This window comes from Eurytemora carolleeae, unplaced genomic scaffold, assembly GCF_000591075.1.
Source record: "Eurytemora carolleeae unplaced genomic scaffold, Eaff_2.0 scaffold186, whole genome shotgun sequence".
Lineage (NCBI taxonomy): Eukaryota > Metazoa > Arthropoda > Copepoda > Calanoida > Temoridae > Eurytemora > Eurytemora carolleeae.
The window spans coordinates 161,618-180,676 of record NW_019396163.1 but is presented as its reverse complement, the minus strand read 5'-3'; the positions used below and the strand labels follow the sequence as shown (position 1 = coordinate 180,676).

The window sequence follows — 19,059 nt, the reverse complement described above, 5'->3', positions numbered from 1 at the left end:
TCTTCACTGTTCATCTTGCGGAGACATTAAAGACACATCTTGACAGTCTTTTACCCTTTTCATAAAATGAACTCTAGCAGGCATAATAATATTATGGCTTTTGAAATTATGGTATTACAATGCTAATTCATAACAAAGACGATATCGAATTCGTCACTGAATTCCCATGTTTTTTGGGACACCCTGTATATATATATAAATATATATATGTATACATTTTATGAAGGAAATTAATTTAAATACAATGCATCAATTATTTTAGCGCAGTGGAGGTCATTGTTCACTTAAACTAAATACAAACAATCCAAACATTTTGTGCTCTTAAATCCACAAAACTACTTCAACTATTAACAACACTGTTATTTTGGTTCGCAGTGTTATATAGTTTTTGGACAGAAATGTTCTCATTATCGTTAAGGACAAGGTTCAAGTCTTTTTAGATTTAATTTATTTCTCAATCTCAATTGACCCAAAAGCCTGAGTCAGTCTCGGGACATTGGGACTGTGCAAAAAACCTGGGACAGCCCCGGGAAGTTGGGACTGTCCCAAAAATCCTGAGTCCCAAAACCATGGAGTTTATTTCTCAATCTCAGAGATCAAAAAGCTTGGAACAGCCCCGGGACTTGGAGACTCTTCCAGATGCCTGGGACGTTACAACTGTCCCAAAAACCCAGAGTCCCAAAACCATGGAGTTTATTTCTCAATCTCAGAGACCCAAAGCCTGGGACAGTCCCGGAACTTGGGACTCTTCCAAAAGCCTGGGACAGTCCCAGGACGTTTGGACTGTCCCAGAAGCCTGGGACAATCCAAATTTTAAGGTTTTTGACACTTGCTGGACTTCTGGACGTTTACACTTAAATGATCACTTTAAATAGTCCATTGAGCTTGGGACACAGAAATTTTGCAATGTAATCAGACCCATTTAATTTAGACAGTAATTTAATAAGTATCTATGCTTTTTACCCCCATCAAGGATTATTATAAAGTCGTCTTCTTATTTTAGAGTTTTCTGGTTAGTCTTTTAGGCTAGCTTTGATCGAGTGTTTTGGTTTAAACGATTATTTTAATTTTTTGTTTGTTTTAAGTTAGTGATATGGATGTCGAAAGTTACGTAGATGAGGTCATGAATGAGCAGAAGGAGGAGAAAGAGGAGGATGAGGAGAAGGAGAAGGAAGTGGATGAGGAGAATGAGGAGGAAGGAATGAGGAAGAGAAAGGTGGGACTTGACAATCCCGGGTTTACCAAGGAACCAATCCTAAACGGTAAACCTGGATCCATTAAATTTAATCCCGAAGATATGGCTGGGTCAAGAACAGAGACATTTTCTTCCAGTTCCAGGTAAATATTCTTCACATCACAGCTAAACATATTTACCCTTTTTCTAAAAATGGCGTTGCAAAAATATCTCTTTTATTCTAGCTGACAAGGTTACAGGGTGGTAAACACGATAAATATACTTGTTTTTTTTTTGTAAGAAGATGAAGCATATTTGATGACACGCTTCAATCTCTGACTAATTTGAAATTGCATTGAATATTCCGTTTTATGTTGAGATTTCTTTGTCGTTGATAATCAGTGAAAGGTACCGTTGTGAATCGGATTTTCTGGGAACTATATTGTTTTGTAAACCTAGTGTAGAGTTTGAGGATAAAGAGTATACTGGGAACTATATTGTTTTATAAACCTAGTGTAGAGTTTGAGGATAAAGAGTATACTGGGAACTATATTGTTTTATNGAGTAAAAGAGAAGAATTCTTGTCCATCTCTAGACCACAGGTGTAATTTCAAATCTAGTCCAGAACTCACTCCAGCTTTATACAACTCTAGGAGCCTGTATGTAATATTCATGTTTGTTGAACTGGATTTCCCGCCATGATACAGCCGGGTCAGCTGGTTAGATCTGGTTTGGGAGAGTGAGTTGCTTGTTGTTGACGGGAGCAGGTTATGAGAGAGACTGAAAGACAAGATTCATCCTCTCATTCTTGCTCTAAAATACTAATGTGCTCTTGTACTTGGTTAGAATCTTGATTTTGATCTTGATCTTGATCTTGATCTTGATCTTGATCTTGATCTTGATCTTTATCTTAATATTGATCTTGCTCTTGTTTCTGTACCCTTTTTCTAGTTCACGTTTTAGTTCTTTTCATAGTTCTTATATTTTCTTGTTCTTGTTCTTGATATTGTAAAGGTTCATATTCTTGTTTTGTTTTTGTTCTTGTTCTTTTTTGTGTTCTTGTTCTTGATCTCGTTCTTGTTTTTCTTCTTGATTCTGTAATTGTTCTTGATTTGTTCTAAATCTTGTCTTCATGCATTTTTGCCAATTAAGTTTTCCCTTTTAATTTTTTACATTAATTTTTCTGTTAATCTGTTTAAAGTTTTGATGTGTTTTCAAGTTTTTGTTTATGAAAATGAATATTTTATTGTCCGTGTAGAAGAACAGTAAGCTAGTAAGAACTCTAGGAACAGCAAACATTTTAGAAAATAATTCGACAAAGTTTTTAATTTTAAATTTTACATCTCACGCACCCCTGACCCTTCAGCAAAAGTAAATTCAACCTAAAGCCTGACCACGTCAACCTTGTTGCACCGGTGCGGCTAGTCCAATTGAGTGTTTGCTTTATTTACCCAATGTCCGGGCGATACAGTGCAATCTGGGACCGGAAAGGTTGACCCGGCTCGGAAATTCTAATGTACGACAGCTGCCCGTGTATCAAATTTAATATCCTATATTATCAAATTTGTTTATCATCATAAATTAAAATATTTTTTAAAATTTACATATGAGATAGTTATATATATATTATATGATAAGAATTTGAAACTACATTATTTGCTGTGTACTGTAGTTCTAATATTGTTTGCTGGCCTCTACAATGCATATTTTATTGCAGCAATACATTACGGGATTTCTACAACACAAAACAATTTAGGAAAACTAATTTCATCCTTATTAAATTAATGAAAATTAATTTTACTTTTTGCCATAAAAAAAATGGAAAACATGATAAAATTTAACGATTATTACATTATTACATCTTTCTAATGTATTTTAAAGGAACTTATCATTCGCCTTAAACTTTTATTATCCTCATATATTTGTAATCTTATGTCGTAGACCTTTGATATTTCAGATTGTGAATTCTGCTATAGATTTGCTTGCAAAGGTTTACAATATTATATCAAAAATTAAAAATTTGAGTTCTAGGCAATGTTTTTTTCCAAGATATCAATCTTTAAATTAAAATCATATTAAAGGAGCTAGAAAGTTAAAATCTATAATGGAACCCATATAAAACTGTGGAAAAGGAAGACGATATTTAAACAAACTGTATTTGACGTGGTTTGAAAGTAAAATATTACCATATTAGCAGTAAAACTTATTAAATGAAATGAGTCTGTTTATAACTGCACACTTGTTGTGTTCATGTTCATTGGACTATTCAAAATCATAACTTGGGACAGACCGGCTATGTAAGATAGTTAAACTGAGTATGCAGTGTTGTGGATTCATTTGAGAAATATGAAACGTTTAAAAGATTTATAGTTAGAGTGCAAAGTCGACTGTCAAAATCGTACTTTAGGGTAAAAACGTTTCCAGAATTGTTTTTTTTAATTATTAAATAACGACGACAAAAAATGTAAATAAAATTCTACAGTAAACTAATTAGTTGTTTAGGAACAAGTTGAGAAAATAAAAATCAACTCTTATCATCGAAAATAAGTAATATTATTTCAATTATAAGTTTCTATAATCTCTCTTTTATCAAAAAGATTTTCTGCAGATTCTCTGGAATTTTTATCAAAAAGACGACATTTGAAGAATTTGAAGAAATCTGCGAACAAATTTACAGAAAATAAGAAATTCAATATAATGATAAAAAGGAAATAATTAATTCTAACTTTGATTTATTGATAAATTTCTTTTGGGAAATATGTTCCTAAACATCCAATTAGTTTACTATAGAATTTTTACTGTATTTTTCGTCGGCGTTATTTAATGATTTAAAAAAACCGATTCTAAAAACGTTCCCACCCAAATTCAAGATTTTAAACGTCGACTTTGCGCTCAAACTCAGTTATTTTACATCGTGGAAAAGTTTTATATGTCTCAGATGAATCCTAGATAATTTTTCCACAACACTGCATACTAAGTTTAACTAACTTACATAGCCGCTCTGTCCCTTTAAGAGTTAATGTGTCTAGTGTCTAGTGTCCAATTTCACAGTGTTATAAGTCTCGACTTCCGATGCATGCTAAAATCAGGCATTGATTTTTCTCTCCGTTTTGTGACTTGGGAGTACTTCGAGAAAAATTACGATTCCGAGCTCCGAGTAAGAAAAAACCGACACAGGACCCTGAGAAAAGAACAAATACTTTTTATGACTATTCTATGCAAAAACTACAAACAACTTCAGAGAGAGTATTGCTATAAAATTTTCGAATCCGTCCTGAAATAGTTCTTCTTGAAGAATGACCTTGAAAACGTGATTTTTTACTTTGAAATTATTTGGTTTGGTAAACCATTCAATATCCGTTCCCAGACATGTCGTCTTCACAATGATTTGTTGTTTTTTTCCTCAGAACCTATATCGATTTGTTCGTACTCTACACTCGGAATCACAAAATTTATTGTTCTATTTGTGAATTTCTTTTTTTTCTAAGTAAAAGTTTTGATGAAATTTTGTTGTTTAGATTACTGTACTGATGTAGGTTTCCTAATAATAATAACTGTGGTTGTATATATAGGAATTATATATTACTATCTCATCAAACCTAATTTTCCTGTTAAACATATTCAAAAGATTTCGAGAGCATTAGGTAATCATAAAAATAAAGAAAATTAAGAATTAAAATTAAATCAAATATCATTTTAAAAACTGTTAAAAATAAATTTTGAATTTAAAAAATGTTGACCGCCAAAAGTTTAAAATTAATATATATACAATTAAACACATTAAAAAAGATACAAGAAAAAATTAAATAATACTGAAAACACAATTTAAAAGAAACATTGGAAAATGTTTAATACAGACTTGACATTACAATTAAATGCTGAAATATTGAATAACATGTCACATGTCATAATCAAATTTTATTTCGGCCTATGCATAATACATCCCATTTATAAAAATGTTTAAATTTTAGAATAAAAGAACAAAGTGTTGAAGGGACTGTGGTTGCAATTTCTAGTGACCTTACATAATCCATTTCAAGAGGGGCATGTCTGATTCACAATAATACCCTTCGAGCTTTTCTCTGTTCAATTATATGGAATATTTCGTCATGGAGATATATGTGTAATCGTGATATATAAGTAACCCTTCATGCAAAGATTGTAATGCCCGATTTACAACGGTATCCTTTAAACCCTTATTTGATCCTAAAAGGGGAAGATACAGTCGTTTTCCTAACTTAAAAAGTGCTCAATTCTGATAATGCATATATTGCTTCTATATAGAAATGCACAATTAAGTCACTTTTGCAGAGAAATGAATATAAACTGTTTAAAGAAACAAAATGTATTTATCTTATACTACTTGATCATAAAAAGCTTTAAAAGTTACCGTAGTGAATCGGGCATTGCCAGCTTCATATAGAGGGCCACTAAAACATCACTTTTACAAAAACCAAAATTGAAGAAAAAAATTATCAAATTTTAAAACTGAAAATCTTACTCATTATTGAGCATCAAAACTTATAAGGGTTTAGTTGAGATTTTGACATGACACTCTACAAATAGAGGGTTGCACTTGAAATTACGTTTACTGTCCCTTTAAATTGATTATTATTTTGCTTTTTTATACTCGACTTGTATACAGCTGATATTTAGGAAATGTTAGAGCTCGTGTCCCAGAGAGATTATTCAACATTATTGTCTACGCAGGTTCGACAATCTTTTAGACAAGGGTTTACGTTCTCAAGATTGAATTCGAGGATTTGGGGGAAAAAGATTGAAATTAGACATCAACCAGCAAATGTTCTCAGCTTTAAAAATGTTTTGTGCTAAACGCAAACATTCCTTAATGATCAGGAGAGAAAAATTAAGTATGATATTTAGATGGAGTTTTTAAAAGAATGTATATTCATCATTTAGAACATTATTTTTTTTGTCTTTAAAATGGATTAAAAATTAGTTTAGAAGCTTCTAAAAGACATCCTGCAATTGCAAACCTCTTGTTTGTACCTTTGTAAATTATACAATTATATCAATAACCAGATACAGTAATAACCAGAAAAAAATGGAATGAAAGTCGTCTCCCTTTAATTTTTCTTATAAAAAACGTCGCTATACCAGTCACAGGACACAGGCCAAAGACTTACTATTCTGTAACTATTATGATTGATCAGTTAAAATAAAAAATATCCTTAGCGGCATTTCAAAATAAATATTGAACATATTCACTAGTTTTTTCTGCATCTTAAAATACTGATATATAAACTGTAAAGAAAGATACCCAAATCTAGATCTTGAATAGCTATTAAGAAGTGGCTGAACAGATTATAATGTGAACCAAGTTAAGGGAATTGGTTTATCTAGGTCTATGCAGTTCAGCTTTAGAATTTAAGTTGCAACTAATTATCCACATAGTTGAGTTTATTAAACTGATTTATTATATTTGGCGGATTTTTATATTTGGAATTGACGGATTCTAAAGATTTGATTAGAATGAGTCTAAAAACTGCCATCTGTGATTTAGTCTAAAACCTGGTTCTATGGAATTATGACTCGAGCTGAACCTATAAAATCGCGGGCTCTAGTATCACATATTCTTGTTCTATAGTTGGTCCGGTGTCTGTGTGTATATTTATCCTGGTTGATACTAGAGATGAACCACACCGTCTATACTCTGCTCTGGGCATCATAGTTCTAATTTTCCTTGGATTTATATTCTCAAAACATCCAGGTATAGCCTTATACTTCCTACATACTAGCTCCTATCCAGGTATAGCCTTATACTTCCTACATACTAGCTTCTATCCAGGTATAGCATTATACTTCCTACATACTAGCTTCTATCCAGGCACATGAAAAAAAAGGTCCAAAAAAGAGAAAATATACTGAAAATTTTTGAAAGGAAATGAGTTTTTGCCACAAATTCTGATTTTCTAATCCCTATATTTTTACAACCTAATGTCGTAAACCTTGGATATTTTAAACTAGCACTTCTGTTATATCTATCGAGTTTGAAATATCAAAGAAATTTACACAGTCAAGTTGCAAAGAAATGGACTTTAGACAGCAAACCAGGAATAGAAAATTTATTATTCCAATTGCTTATAATTTAAAAGGAGTTATGAACTTATGATTGAAGGTATATTAGATTTCAGTCTAAAGTGTTGTGGACTTGAGTCTTTACCACAAACTCTGATTTTCGAATTCCTATATCTTTGCAACCCAATGTCGTAGACCGTTGATCAAATAGTCCACGTTTGAAATTACAGGTTTGCACCATTCGTTTGCAAAGATATAGGGATTGGACCATTTGAGTTTGTGGCAAAAACTCAGTTTCTTAGTAAAACTTTTCAGTAAAACCTTTAAAGTTTTTTAAAAACGAACCAAGCTATCCAAGCTATCCAAGCTATCCAAGCCATCCAAGCTATCCAAGCTATCCAAGCTATCCAAGCTATCCAAGCTATCCAAGCCATGTAAGCTATCCAAGCTATCCAAGCTAACCAAGCTACCCAAGCTATCCAAGCTATCCAAGCTATCCAAGCTATCCAATCTATCCAAGCTATCCATGCTATCCAAGCTATCCAAGCTACCCAAGCTATCCAAGCTATCCAAGCTATCCAAGCTATCCAAGCTATCCAAGCTAACCAAGCTATCCAAGCCATCCAAGCTATCCAATCTATCCAAGCTATCCATGCTATCCAAGCTATCCAAGCTACCCAAGCTATCCAAGCTATCTAAGCTATCCAAGCTATCCAAGCTATCCAAGCAAGCATTAGAAAATGTTGCTTACTAAAGCGAATTTATTATATCCTTAAATCACTGATATTTTGTTTAAATGAATACTTGTCTAGGATATGTAGTTTGGAGGCATATTTTGTGGGGTCTAATTCTTCAGTTCATATTTGGTCTAATTATACTTCGCTGGGATGTTGGCAGAGCTGTCATTGGTTGCCTTGGGAATAAGGTATTTTTTTTAAAACTTAATCTTTAGGGGACTGAATATACGTTTCTTAAACTAACCTCTCATCTAGAGAGTTAAATTCCCGAATGAAGAAGATATCTTGGTTTTTCCATCCAAAAATTTACAATTTTGGGATGGGCGTGTTCCTAATTTTTTAATTCGTTCGTTCCATTTCCCAGGAACGACTCCTAGTCCTTTTAAAGATGACAGACTTTTCCTTATTTATGTTCAGAGCTGTAAGTATTTGTTAACAACTTTGTTTGCAAGCTGTTTTATATTTAAGGAATATTAATATTTACTTTCTAGAAGTGGCAGAATATAAATATTCACATTCAAATTTATAAAACTGCGTTGGACAAAATATATTCTAGAATGTCCAGGAATTGATTTGAGTTCACACAGTACACTAGACGATTTAGTGATTTTTTACTCAGCATTTAAGAGATATATTCACGTATATGTTCTCTGGCACACAGGTCTACCGCTTTAGTAATTGTAAATTGGCGGCACAGTCCAAACTAGGACCGCAAAGGTTGGCCCAGCACGGATATTCAAATGGACACGTGCACCGGTTGGTCGTGCTGGCCATAATTTATTTCCTTACTTCATATTTGATTAAACACCAATTTATCATGAATATAAATTGCTAAAGTCAAAATAAAAAAGTTTCTTTAATTTATTTACTAAAAATCTTTCTTCCTCCATCCTGCCATTCGCGTCTTATCTTTTCATTGTCTTTTAGGTTGCTTCCTTCCTGGCTTTAACTAATACGGGATCTAGTTTTGTATTTGGATATCTGGTTGATGCTAAACCATTTAGTACTTCACAACTCAATGGTACAGCCGCAGAGGTTGCTGGAGAGGTGATACATTTATTCTATTTTTATCAATTTTTTCATTGAATAATTTTTCCACATAATTCTGTAGATTTTTTTCTTATATGTCTTTATAAATACATAATCCTATATAACAAGACATTTTTTTTGTAGCTTCGTACTTTGAAAAAAAGCAGTTCGAATTCAAAACAAAAAATCTAAAATAGCCCAAAACTTTTTTCCATTTGAGCCACGGATATTTAGTGTTTTCTCTATATTATACTTCTCTATATTTAGATAAATTAGAGTGTAAGTGTAAGAACAGTATTCTCCAGTGTTCTCTCTTTATCATTCTTCTCTATATTTAGATAAATGAGAGTGGAAGTGTAAGAACAGTATTCTCCAGTGTTCTCTCTATAATCTACTTCTCTATATTTAGAATAATGAGAGTGGAAGTGTAAGAACAGTATTCTCCAGTGTTCTCTCTATAATATACTTCTCTATATTTAGATAAATGAGAGTGGAAGTGTAAGAACAGTATTCTCCAGTGTTCTCTCTATAATCTACTTCTCTATATTTAGAATAATGAGAGTGGAAGTGTAAGAACAGTATTCTCCAGTGTTCTCTCTATAATATACTTCTCTATATTTAGATAAATGAGAGTGGAAGTGTAAAAACAGTATTCTTCTTTAGTGTTCTCTCTATATCATACTTCTCTATATTTAGATAAATGAGAGTGGAAGTGTAAGAACAGTATTCTTCTTTAGTGTTCTCTCTATAATATACTTCTTCAATTTCTGTGTAGCAATGCTATTTTATGTTGGCGCTATGCAATGGATAGTTGTGAAACTAGGATGGATTCTACAGGTAATATTTTAATATATTGTGAACCCAACCAAGGGTTCATCCCTATGTACATAATCAGATATATGTTCATTGCTCCAAGTCGGAGAAATGATGCACATAAAATATGCTACCTCAGAATAAAGCCAAACAGTCCAGATTCAGTCCAGAAGACTATTGAACTCCGAGTATGTTTGCAGGTTTAAATATATAACAGTGTAGGTGGATAAGGGTATTGAACCCTCCTTCTTATATATAGATAGAAATTCAAACCAATAATTATTGAGTTATGGAACNCAAGTCCTACACAAAGCCTTCTGGAAGGAAATTGAAGAGCTAAATGTTATTTAGAAACGCAGAATATTTCAATTTATATTGTGATGTAAACAATGAAACTCCCAGAAATGCTTCTGGGAAGGTTTATCGTCTACATCTTACAGGGTATTATGAGATAACCTTTTAACTCTTTAGTTTTCTTTCTCTATGGTTTTATGGCATTGAGAGACACCTTGAAAATCGTCTTTGATATCTGATAATTCATAAATGGTTTAGAGTTTAACAAAAAAGATGCTTTCCTAATATTCGTCTACCTCTTAAAAATTGACGGAGATATTAAACATTTACACAAAGCCAAAAAATTGAAATCTGGAAAAATCTCTAAATATATCTGTCAATTTTAAAATTGCAAAAATTGGAAATCACATTTTGGAAATACCATTACCAGTAATTTTCAAAGGAAAATGTTTTAAATGGGATATACTGGGTTAAAATAACTTAATTCCCATGTATATTTGGATATCTGAATATTTAGGTTACAGTTGGTACAACTGCTTGCGAGTCTGTGAATGCGGCAGCAAATATATTCCTGGGACAATCTGAAGCTCCTCTTCTAATTAAACCATATCTACCACAGATGACAAGGTACAGGCTGCTTTAGAATACTGGGTGTCCCAAAGAAACATGGGAATTCAGTGACGAATTCGATATCATCTTTGTTATGAATAAGCATTGTAATACCTAATTTCAAAAGCCATTATATTATTATGTCTGCTAGATTTTATTTTATGAAAAGGGTAAAAGACTGCAAAGATGTGTTTATAATGTCTCCTCAAGATGAACAGTGAAGACGGACAAGTTTACTCTGTTTGTATACTGTAATTTTTTTTGTTTTACTAAGTACAACCGTATGCAGTCAAAACATAAGAAACAAAATGTGAACATAGCAGACGAAACTCTTACAGATTACAGCTTTCTCAGTAGGTATCACTGAACTCAATCAAAGAATTATTTGAAAGACAATATAGAATTCGTCACTGAATTCCCATATTTATTAGGACACCCTGTATATACAGCGACCGAAACTTAAGAGAGGGTGTCAGTACAAAACCCAGTATTGTGAAAAAAATTCTAATTGGTTAATAATAATATGATCACCCTCCGCACTTAACACTACTATATCTTTGGTCAGTGTTCTGCACAGAACGCACCAAAAGTCAGTGTTCTGCACCAAAAGCCTAGTTGAGGGTGTGGTGCAAATTTTTTACTGTGCATAATGCTTTCAAAAATAAGCCATTTAAAAGGAAACTTTGAATCTATTTTTGGGAAAACAAAGTTGGGCAGTTTACACAATAAAAGAAATCATCTTTTCTTCAAGTCAAAACTTAAATTTAAAAACATCTTTATATTTATATTTTGCATGACGTGAATGGATTTGTGAAAATTGTAATTTGTATGCCCCAAATGTGCCATGTAAAAAAGTAGTAATTGCCGGAAGACGGAACGGTGTGGCGCATGCCGGCCGTACGACAAAAAAGCTAATATCTGGCTACTATTTAGTTCCGAGATTCATGCAGTTATGACAGGAGGATTTGCTACTGTGGCGGGGGCAGCAATGGCAGCTTATATCAGGTATTTGCCGTCAACATAGTTTAATTTACATTAAAGGAATGGCGTAATTTTAAGTAATCTTTAATTTGTAGAGCAACGTGTCAAATTCGCAAGATTACTCTGTAAACCTTTAGGTGATAAAGGATTACGGACTAATCCTCATGTTTCTAGAGAAACGTTTGTAATTTTTTGATAGTCGATGATTTTAGTTTCTATTTTTTTCAAAGAGAAAGCTAGTTGTAATTTATTTTATACTAGCTTCAAGGGAACCCTGCGTTACCCGGGTTACTTAAATAATTACTCCCGCCGTTTACCCGCACTTGATCGATTTACTAGGAAACTAAATGTTTGCTATTAAAGTCGTTCCAGTCAACTTAGACTCTCAGTCTTAACCCAAACTAAGAACATTTCCGTAGTTCTCCTGAGTTCCACAGCCAAAATTTGAGGCAAATCGGTCGAGGAGTTCTTGAGTTATGATCGGCCAAACAAACAAACAAAGATGAAAACTTTATTAATATTTATTTATTTTCTATTAAATCTTTTTTATTGTCTTTTCTTTATATAGCTTTCTTGCTTTTCCTTTTTACTTCTTTTTATATTTCTCTTTTTTGTCCGTTTATTTTCTAAATCCTCTTGACTCTCCATGTCATATAAATTTTTCTACACCATATACATTATATATATGTATATATATACAAACCATATTTGACTAAATTTGAACTTTTTTGCTTATGGCCTTTTTAACTTTTTTATCTTATCGTTAATTATAGTTATTTTTACATTTTTTTAGTTTTGGCGTATCTGCCTCACATTTGTTAACTGCCAGCGTGATGTCCGCCCCAGCTGCCCTGGCCTACGCTAAACTATTCTATCCAGAAACTAAAAAATCAAAAACCACGTTTGATCATGTTGTTGTTCCTAAAAGTAAGATAAACAAATTGGTTTTGAAATTTTATTTATACTAATAATAATGATGATGTTATATATATATTGTTCAGTTAACAGGTCTAGTGAGGAAAGGAATATTATCTATATATATATATTGTTCAGTTAACAGATCTAGTGAGGAAAGGAACATTATCTATATTAGATGCTGCTTCAAATGGGGCTCTTCAGGTTTATTTTGTATTTTAAAAAAAATCTAAAAATATTTTAAAAACTTTTAAATTTCAAAATTCTTAATTATGTTTAGGCTGTATTTATAGTGGGTAACATAGGTGCATCACTGATTGCTGTAATAGGTATTATATGTGCTTTTATTTTTGTTTGTAATTTGAATATTACAATTAAAAATATGGCAGATAACAAAAAACTTAATTTTTACAATCTATATAATAAAACAAGACATTTATATATATCTTGCGTATAGTCGGCCAAACGGATTATATTGAAGGGAGTAACAAATTTAAAAAATCTGAACTCAGTTTCTATTAATTTTTTCTTTTTTCTTAAACTTTAAATCTTTAGCGTTTGTGAGTTTTGTGAATAGTTTACTTGGTTGGTTTGGTGGAATGGTTGGAATACCTTTTCTCTCCCTGGAATATATTCTCAGTCTAGGTTAGAACAAATTATTAACATTATTTTTCAATTTTAATATTTTTATGTTTTATATTTGTTTTAGTATTCTACCCCTTGAGTTTCCTGATGGGTGTTGAATGTGTTCCGTTTAATGATTGTTGTGAAACTGGAACTTGTCCTGATACAGAGTGTAATCAGGTCATGGCACCAGGACTAGGACTAGGACTAGGGCTAGGACTAGGACTAGGACTAGGACTAGGACTAGAACTAGGACTAGGATTATGACTAGGACTAGGATTAGGACTAGAATTAGGACTAGGACTAGGACTAAGACTATAACTAAGAGTAGGATTAGGAAAAGGACTAGGACAAGGACTCGGACTAGGACTAGGACTAGAACTATGACTACGACTATGACTACAACTAAGATTAGGACCAGGACTGAGAATAGGACCAGGACTAAGACTAGGACCAGGGCTAAGATTAGAACCAGGACTAATACTAGAACTAGGACTAAGACTAGGATCAGGACTAAGACTAGGACCAGGACCAAGACTAGGACCAGGACTAAGACTAGGACCAGGACTAAGACAAGGACCAGGACTAAGACTCCAAGACTAGGACCAGGACTAAGACTAGGACCAGGACTAAGACTAGGACCAGGACTAAGACTAGGACCAGGACTAAGACTAGGACCAGGACTAATACTAGGACCAGGACTAACTCTAGGACCAGGACTAAGACTAGGACCAGGACCAGGACCAGGACCAGGACCAGGACCAGGACCAGGACCAGGACCAGGACCAGGACCAGGACCAGGAAAAAGACCAGGAAAATATAATAAGAATATAATAATTCAATGAATATTATTTTCTAGTGTTCCATAGTTGCATTGCTGGTAGGGTTGAAAACTATAGTTAACGAATTTGTAGCTTATGAGAAGGTAAATACGTTTACAGGGAGTGTCTGGATAGACATAATAGTTGAGCTGAGAATACAGTATTGTAGAGAAATTTGTTTGGATTCATTTCAGACCTTTGAGACGCTTTACGGTGCATGTTTGTTTAGAAAGAGGCAAATTCGATCTGTAAAATCCTCATTGATTGTTCATTTTGGAAGACTTATATTGAGAATAATTTTTTAATTGATAATTAATTTTACGCCTTTTAAACGTTTCATAAGCCTCAAATGAATCCTTAAAAATGTCTCTACAACACTGCATGCTCACTGTTTCCACCGGAATTCCGGAATACGGTTTACGTACGACATGATCCGGAAATTTTTTCCATTTCCATTTTGGAAAAGGTCCCGGAAATTCGAATTCCGGAACGATTTTTTACCGTAAACCGGAAATTTCCGGAACGTTGTTTCGGTTTACGCAACAAATTTCCGGATCATTCCATTTCCATAGCTAGACAAGACACTCCCTTTAAAACTTTACACCAGTCTGCACAAAAAAAACATGAAATTAATTGACTTAATTAAAATTGTCTTTGCTTGACTGTTTTTAAAATAACGAATTATTCTTTTACAGTTTTTGTTGTAAATGTAAATTTTGAATATCTTAATTAGCATAGTTCACAAAAGGTTTCTAAATAATATTTACCATTCTAAGTCTGTTATTAGAAAGCTATACTAGCTCGACACTACAATTGTTTGTTTTGAATCTTCATGACAGAAATAAATCTAAGAAACAGAAAAGAGTCAACCCATGGACCGAAATATATTTTTGTAATGAGGAACTAACACCTAATTTATTTACTCTATGAGTTTTGGATCATCATCAACACAAAATTATAAATATTACTTATTGTCACGAATATTAAAAACAAAAATTATTACTTCAATATTTGTTGTATCTTAAATTAAACAAATGTTCTTATACTTCAGTCCGAGTTGAACATTATATTGTTTAGTTAACGGATCTAGTGAGGAAAGGAACATTATCTATATATATATTGTTCAGTTAACCGATCTAGTGATTAAAGGAATATTATCTATATATATATTGTTCAGTTAACAGGTCTAGTGAGGAAAGGAATATTATCTATATATATATATTGTTCAGTTAACAGATCTAGTGAGGAAAGGAATATTATCTATATATATTGTTCAGTTAACAGATCTAGTGAGGAAAGGAATATTATCTATATATATATATATTGTTCAGTTAACAGATCTAGTGAGGAAAGGAACATTATCTATATATATATTGTTCAGTTAACCGATCTAGTGATTAAAGGAATATTATCTATATATATATTGTTCAGTTAACAGGTCTAGTGAGGAAAGGAATATTATCTATATATATATATTGTTCAGTTAACAGATCTAGTGAGGAAAGGAATATTATCTATATATATTGTTCAGTTAACAGATCTAGTGAGGAAAGGAATATTATCTATATATATTGTTTAGTGAACAGATCTAGTGAGGAAAGGAATATTATCTATATATATATATTGTTTAGGTAACAGATCTAGTGAGTAAAAGAATATTATCTATATATATATTGTTCAGTTAACAGATCTAGTGAGGAAAGGAATATTATCTATATATATATACATTGTTCAGTTAACAGATCTAGTGAGGAAAGGAATATTATCTCTATATATATATTGTTCAGTTAACAGATCTAGTGAGGAAAGGAATATTATCTATATATATACTGTTCAGTTAACAGATCTAGTGAGGAAAGGAATATTATCTATATATATATATATTGTTCAGTTAACAGATCTAGTGAGGAAAGAAATATTATCTATATATATTTTGTTTAGTTAACAGATCTAGTGAGGAAAGGAATGTTATCAAGTAGATCTGAAGCTATTGCTACCTATGCACTATGTGGCTTCTCCAACCCCGCATCTATTGGTAAGTCCTGCTTTAACCACTAACAGTTTTCTTTTTTTCCTGACGTTTTTTGTTTCACGACAAAAAAGAAAAAAGAAGAATAAAATTTGGGGTAAAAAACTACAATTATTCATTGAAATTATTCTAAATTATAGATGAAGAGTTATTTGTTTTCAATCTTCATGACAGAACAATCTCAAGAACTGACGAGGGTCAACCTAGACCGAAATCTATTTTCAATAAAATGTGGAACTAACATCTAATTTTTTCTCTACAGAGGTTTGGTCCATCACCATCACCGAATTTTAGATTATATATGTTCAGGTATACAGATTGCTGTTCTAAGCTATATGGCCCCGTCTAGAAGAGGAGATATATCAGCTGCAGCGTTCAGAGCTTTTATAGCAGGTATAGTAGTTACAAGGTTACCCATCAATAATGAGAATGTAAAGACGACCTGAAACTCTGCGTGATGATTCCAAAGCTAATCTAAGTCTTCTGCTTTGAATATAGTTGTGTAATGACCTACGTATTTATCTGACAAAGCAAGAAACAAGTAAGTCATGATATAGAAACAAATCAGCCGTCTCTGAAGTCTCATCCTTTGTGTGTAACCCTGTATATTAATAGGATTAACGACGACTTTCTAGGACGCTTTTGCTTTTAAACAAGTTTACCACCACTTATGTTTTTATGGTTAGATTTTATAACAACCACCTAAAATTTTAATTTTCGGTTCATTCAACATATATTCTAATTACGTCGTCGTATATATCAATACAATGAAGACGACTTTAGATTTCAATTTTGATTTCCACCAGGCTTTCAAACAGCATAGATACATATAATCATGGAAACAAAGAGAATCTGTCATTTACCATTTTCTCTTTGTTTAACCCTAAACAGGCTGGGGGGGGGGGTTTGGCTCCCCCCTCTAGNCCCTAGCACCCAAATCAAACAACCTAAGTTATTGGTCTAATTTTTTCTTCAATGAGCTGGCCTTGAAAAATTTGGCTATGAACATGCATTTCAACCCTATACCTTTTCTCTAAGGCCTTTTTCTAGGGGGGCTTAGGCTATACATAGATTCAGACCCCCCAGCCTTTATAAGGGTAAGTAGTAAACTTATAATTTGAAAATCGCATGTTAGCAAAATTTTAATAAACATAATACATTTATATTTTAATTAAAGAATTTTTTTCTTTTAATCAGTATAGTTTATAATAATTCTATTTTTTAGGATCTGCATCATGTTTTCTAACAGCTTGTGTCGCTGGGACACTTCTACAAGATTATGGTTAAAGGGACTATACTTGTTATTCCAAAAGACCTTTTTAATACCTTAACATTTTGTTATTGTTTTAACAAATAACGTTCAATTTTTCACATTTACTATTGATAAAGAGTACAATTAAAATCGATAGTAAATGATTCGTATTTGTATGTTTTATGTAATATATAGTTGAAGTGCCCGTGAAAAAATTATTTAAACTTTGAAGAAGAAAAAAATTAGATTTGTAAACAAATGGGAAAACAAACAAATTTTATGTGACTAGGTTTTACCCTTTTTTACATTTTTCCACTATAAGGACTTTTCACTTTCTCTGATTCATTTAGCTCCCAAACTCATGGGAACTCTACAGAAGCCTAAGAGAAGCCACCTCACTCTCGCTGAGCCTCCTGAGACGGCTAGAGATGTGCATCGTTTTTGTGAAAGAACGAAATTTTTAAAAACGGACAAAGGTTTTTTTGTGAAAGATGGTGTCGTTAAAAAACGAAAGAGGAATGAACGACTTGGATCGTTCAGAGAAATAACGATGGTTTTTATACTGAACGAACGAATCTTTCAAACAAATTTAATAACGATTTTATTGAACGAACGATATTTCTGAACGATCCTTTAGCGAGAAAACGAACGAAATAATTGGAAAATGAACGAAAATGTTGAGAACAAATGAAATTATTTTAGTTTAGAACGATTTAAAAAACGCAAGAAATAGGGCGTTCACGATCGATGAACGAACGAAATGAAAAAAGCCGAAAATGCCCATCTAATAAGACAACTTCCTGTTGGCTTGAAGTTTATCGAAATGAGTGCAAACAATTAACTCCGGGATTGGCGGAAGTAATTTGCAAAGAGAAAAGTTTGCTTGGTTTGGTTGCACTTGAGATTCATAGAAATTGCAATAAGTTGTGAGGGGGGGGGGGGGGGGCCTTGAAAGCACAAAATATGAGTAAGAGCGTAGACGGGAAAGTACGGATTGAAGAACAAGGCATTAAAAAATTTAAAGCGGGGTTTCCATCTCTTGAACTTGAACCAGAAAGATTGTAAATTATTGTAAAATATTCTTAAGTTCTCAGTTTTAAAATTAGTTGGTTTTGTTCAACACAGAAACCATTTTAAATAAATTTTTTTGTGCAATTGAATATCAATATCTTTTTTGTCTATTTTGAACAAAACCTAATTTGCAAACTTTTTTAATGTTTTTTAAACTTTTGTCACAGTCTCTGAAGAAAAAATTACAAAAGATTTTCATTATGTATGTAAAATTTACTTATTTCAATATTTAAACAACCGTTAACATCGTTATTTAAAATAAAAGTATTATGTAATATAAAAAACAAGAAAGTTCCATTAAAACTGATTTTTTATTGACTGCTTGAGTATTATCGCAAGTTTGACAACCAAATAACAAATTTAAGTTTATCAAAAAAAGAAAAAAATCAATCAAAGAATTAATATAATGATGATTTATTTAAAAACCTATGAATTATAATTGTATTTACATAATATTTGACAATATATTTTCTTTAAAACATGAAATGAAATCTATGCCAATTATACAATTCATGAAAAATAAATATTTTTCAGAGTTTTACCAGATGAGTAAACTACGTTTACAATTAGTATAAATACAAGATGTCCCACCAAACATTATTGTGAGAGTTTATGGAATCCGTTTTACATTTAACAAAAAGTCTAAAACATTAATTACAAATTACTCCTAG

The 19,059-nt window shown here is 32.3% G+C and overlaps 1 protein-coding gene across 1 annotated transcript; it reads left to right on the top strand.

Annotated features, from left to right (window-relative positions):
- The first annotated feature begins 569 nt into the window (after positions 1 to 569).
- LOC111696895 (solute carrier family 28 member 3) lies at positions 570 to 18,073 on the top strand. The gene is made up of 22 exons (XM_023466672.1): positions 570 to 846; positions 1,086 to 1,216; positions 1,288 to 1,338; positions 2,433 to 2,460; positions 2,847 to 2,930; positions 4,693 to 4,818; positions 5,831 to 5,884; positions 6,783 to 6,905; positions 8,026 to 8,138; positions 8,878 to 8,997; positions 9,676 to 9,816; positions 10,604 to 10,713; positions 11,629 to 11,700; positions 12,470 to 12,620; positions 12,730 to 12,795; positions 12,872 to 12,920; positions 13,147 to 13,236; positions 13,301 to 13,395; positions 14,075 to 14,140; positions 15,978 to 16,071; positions 16,375 to 16,458; positions 17,291 to 18,073. The coding sequence occupies exons 1-22, from the start codon at positions 570 to 572 to the stop codon at positions 17,350 to 17,352; spliced, it is 2,187 nt and encodes a 728-aa protein (XP_023322440.1). The 3' UTR covers positions 17,353 to 18,073.
- Positions 18,074 to 19,059: the final 986 nt, after the last annotated feature.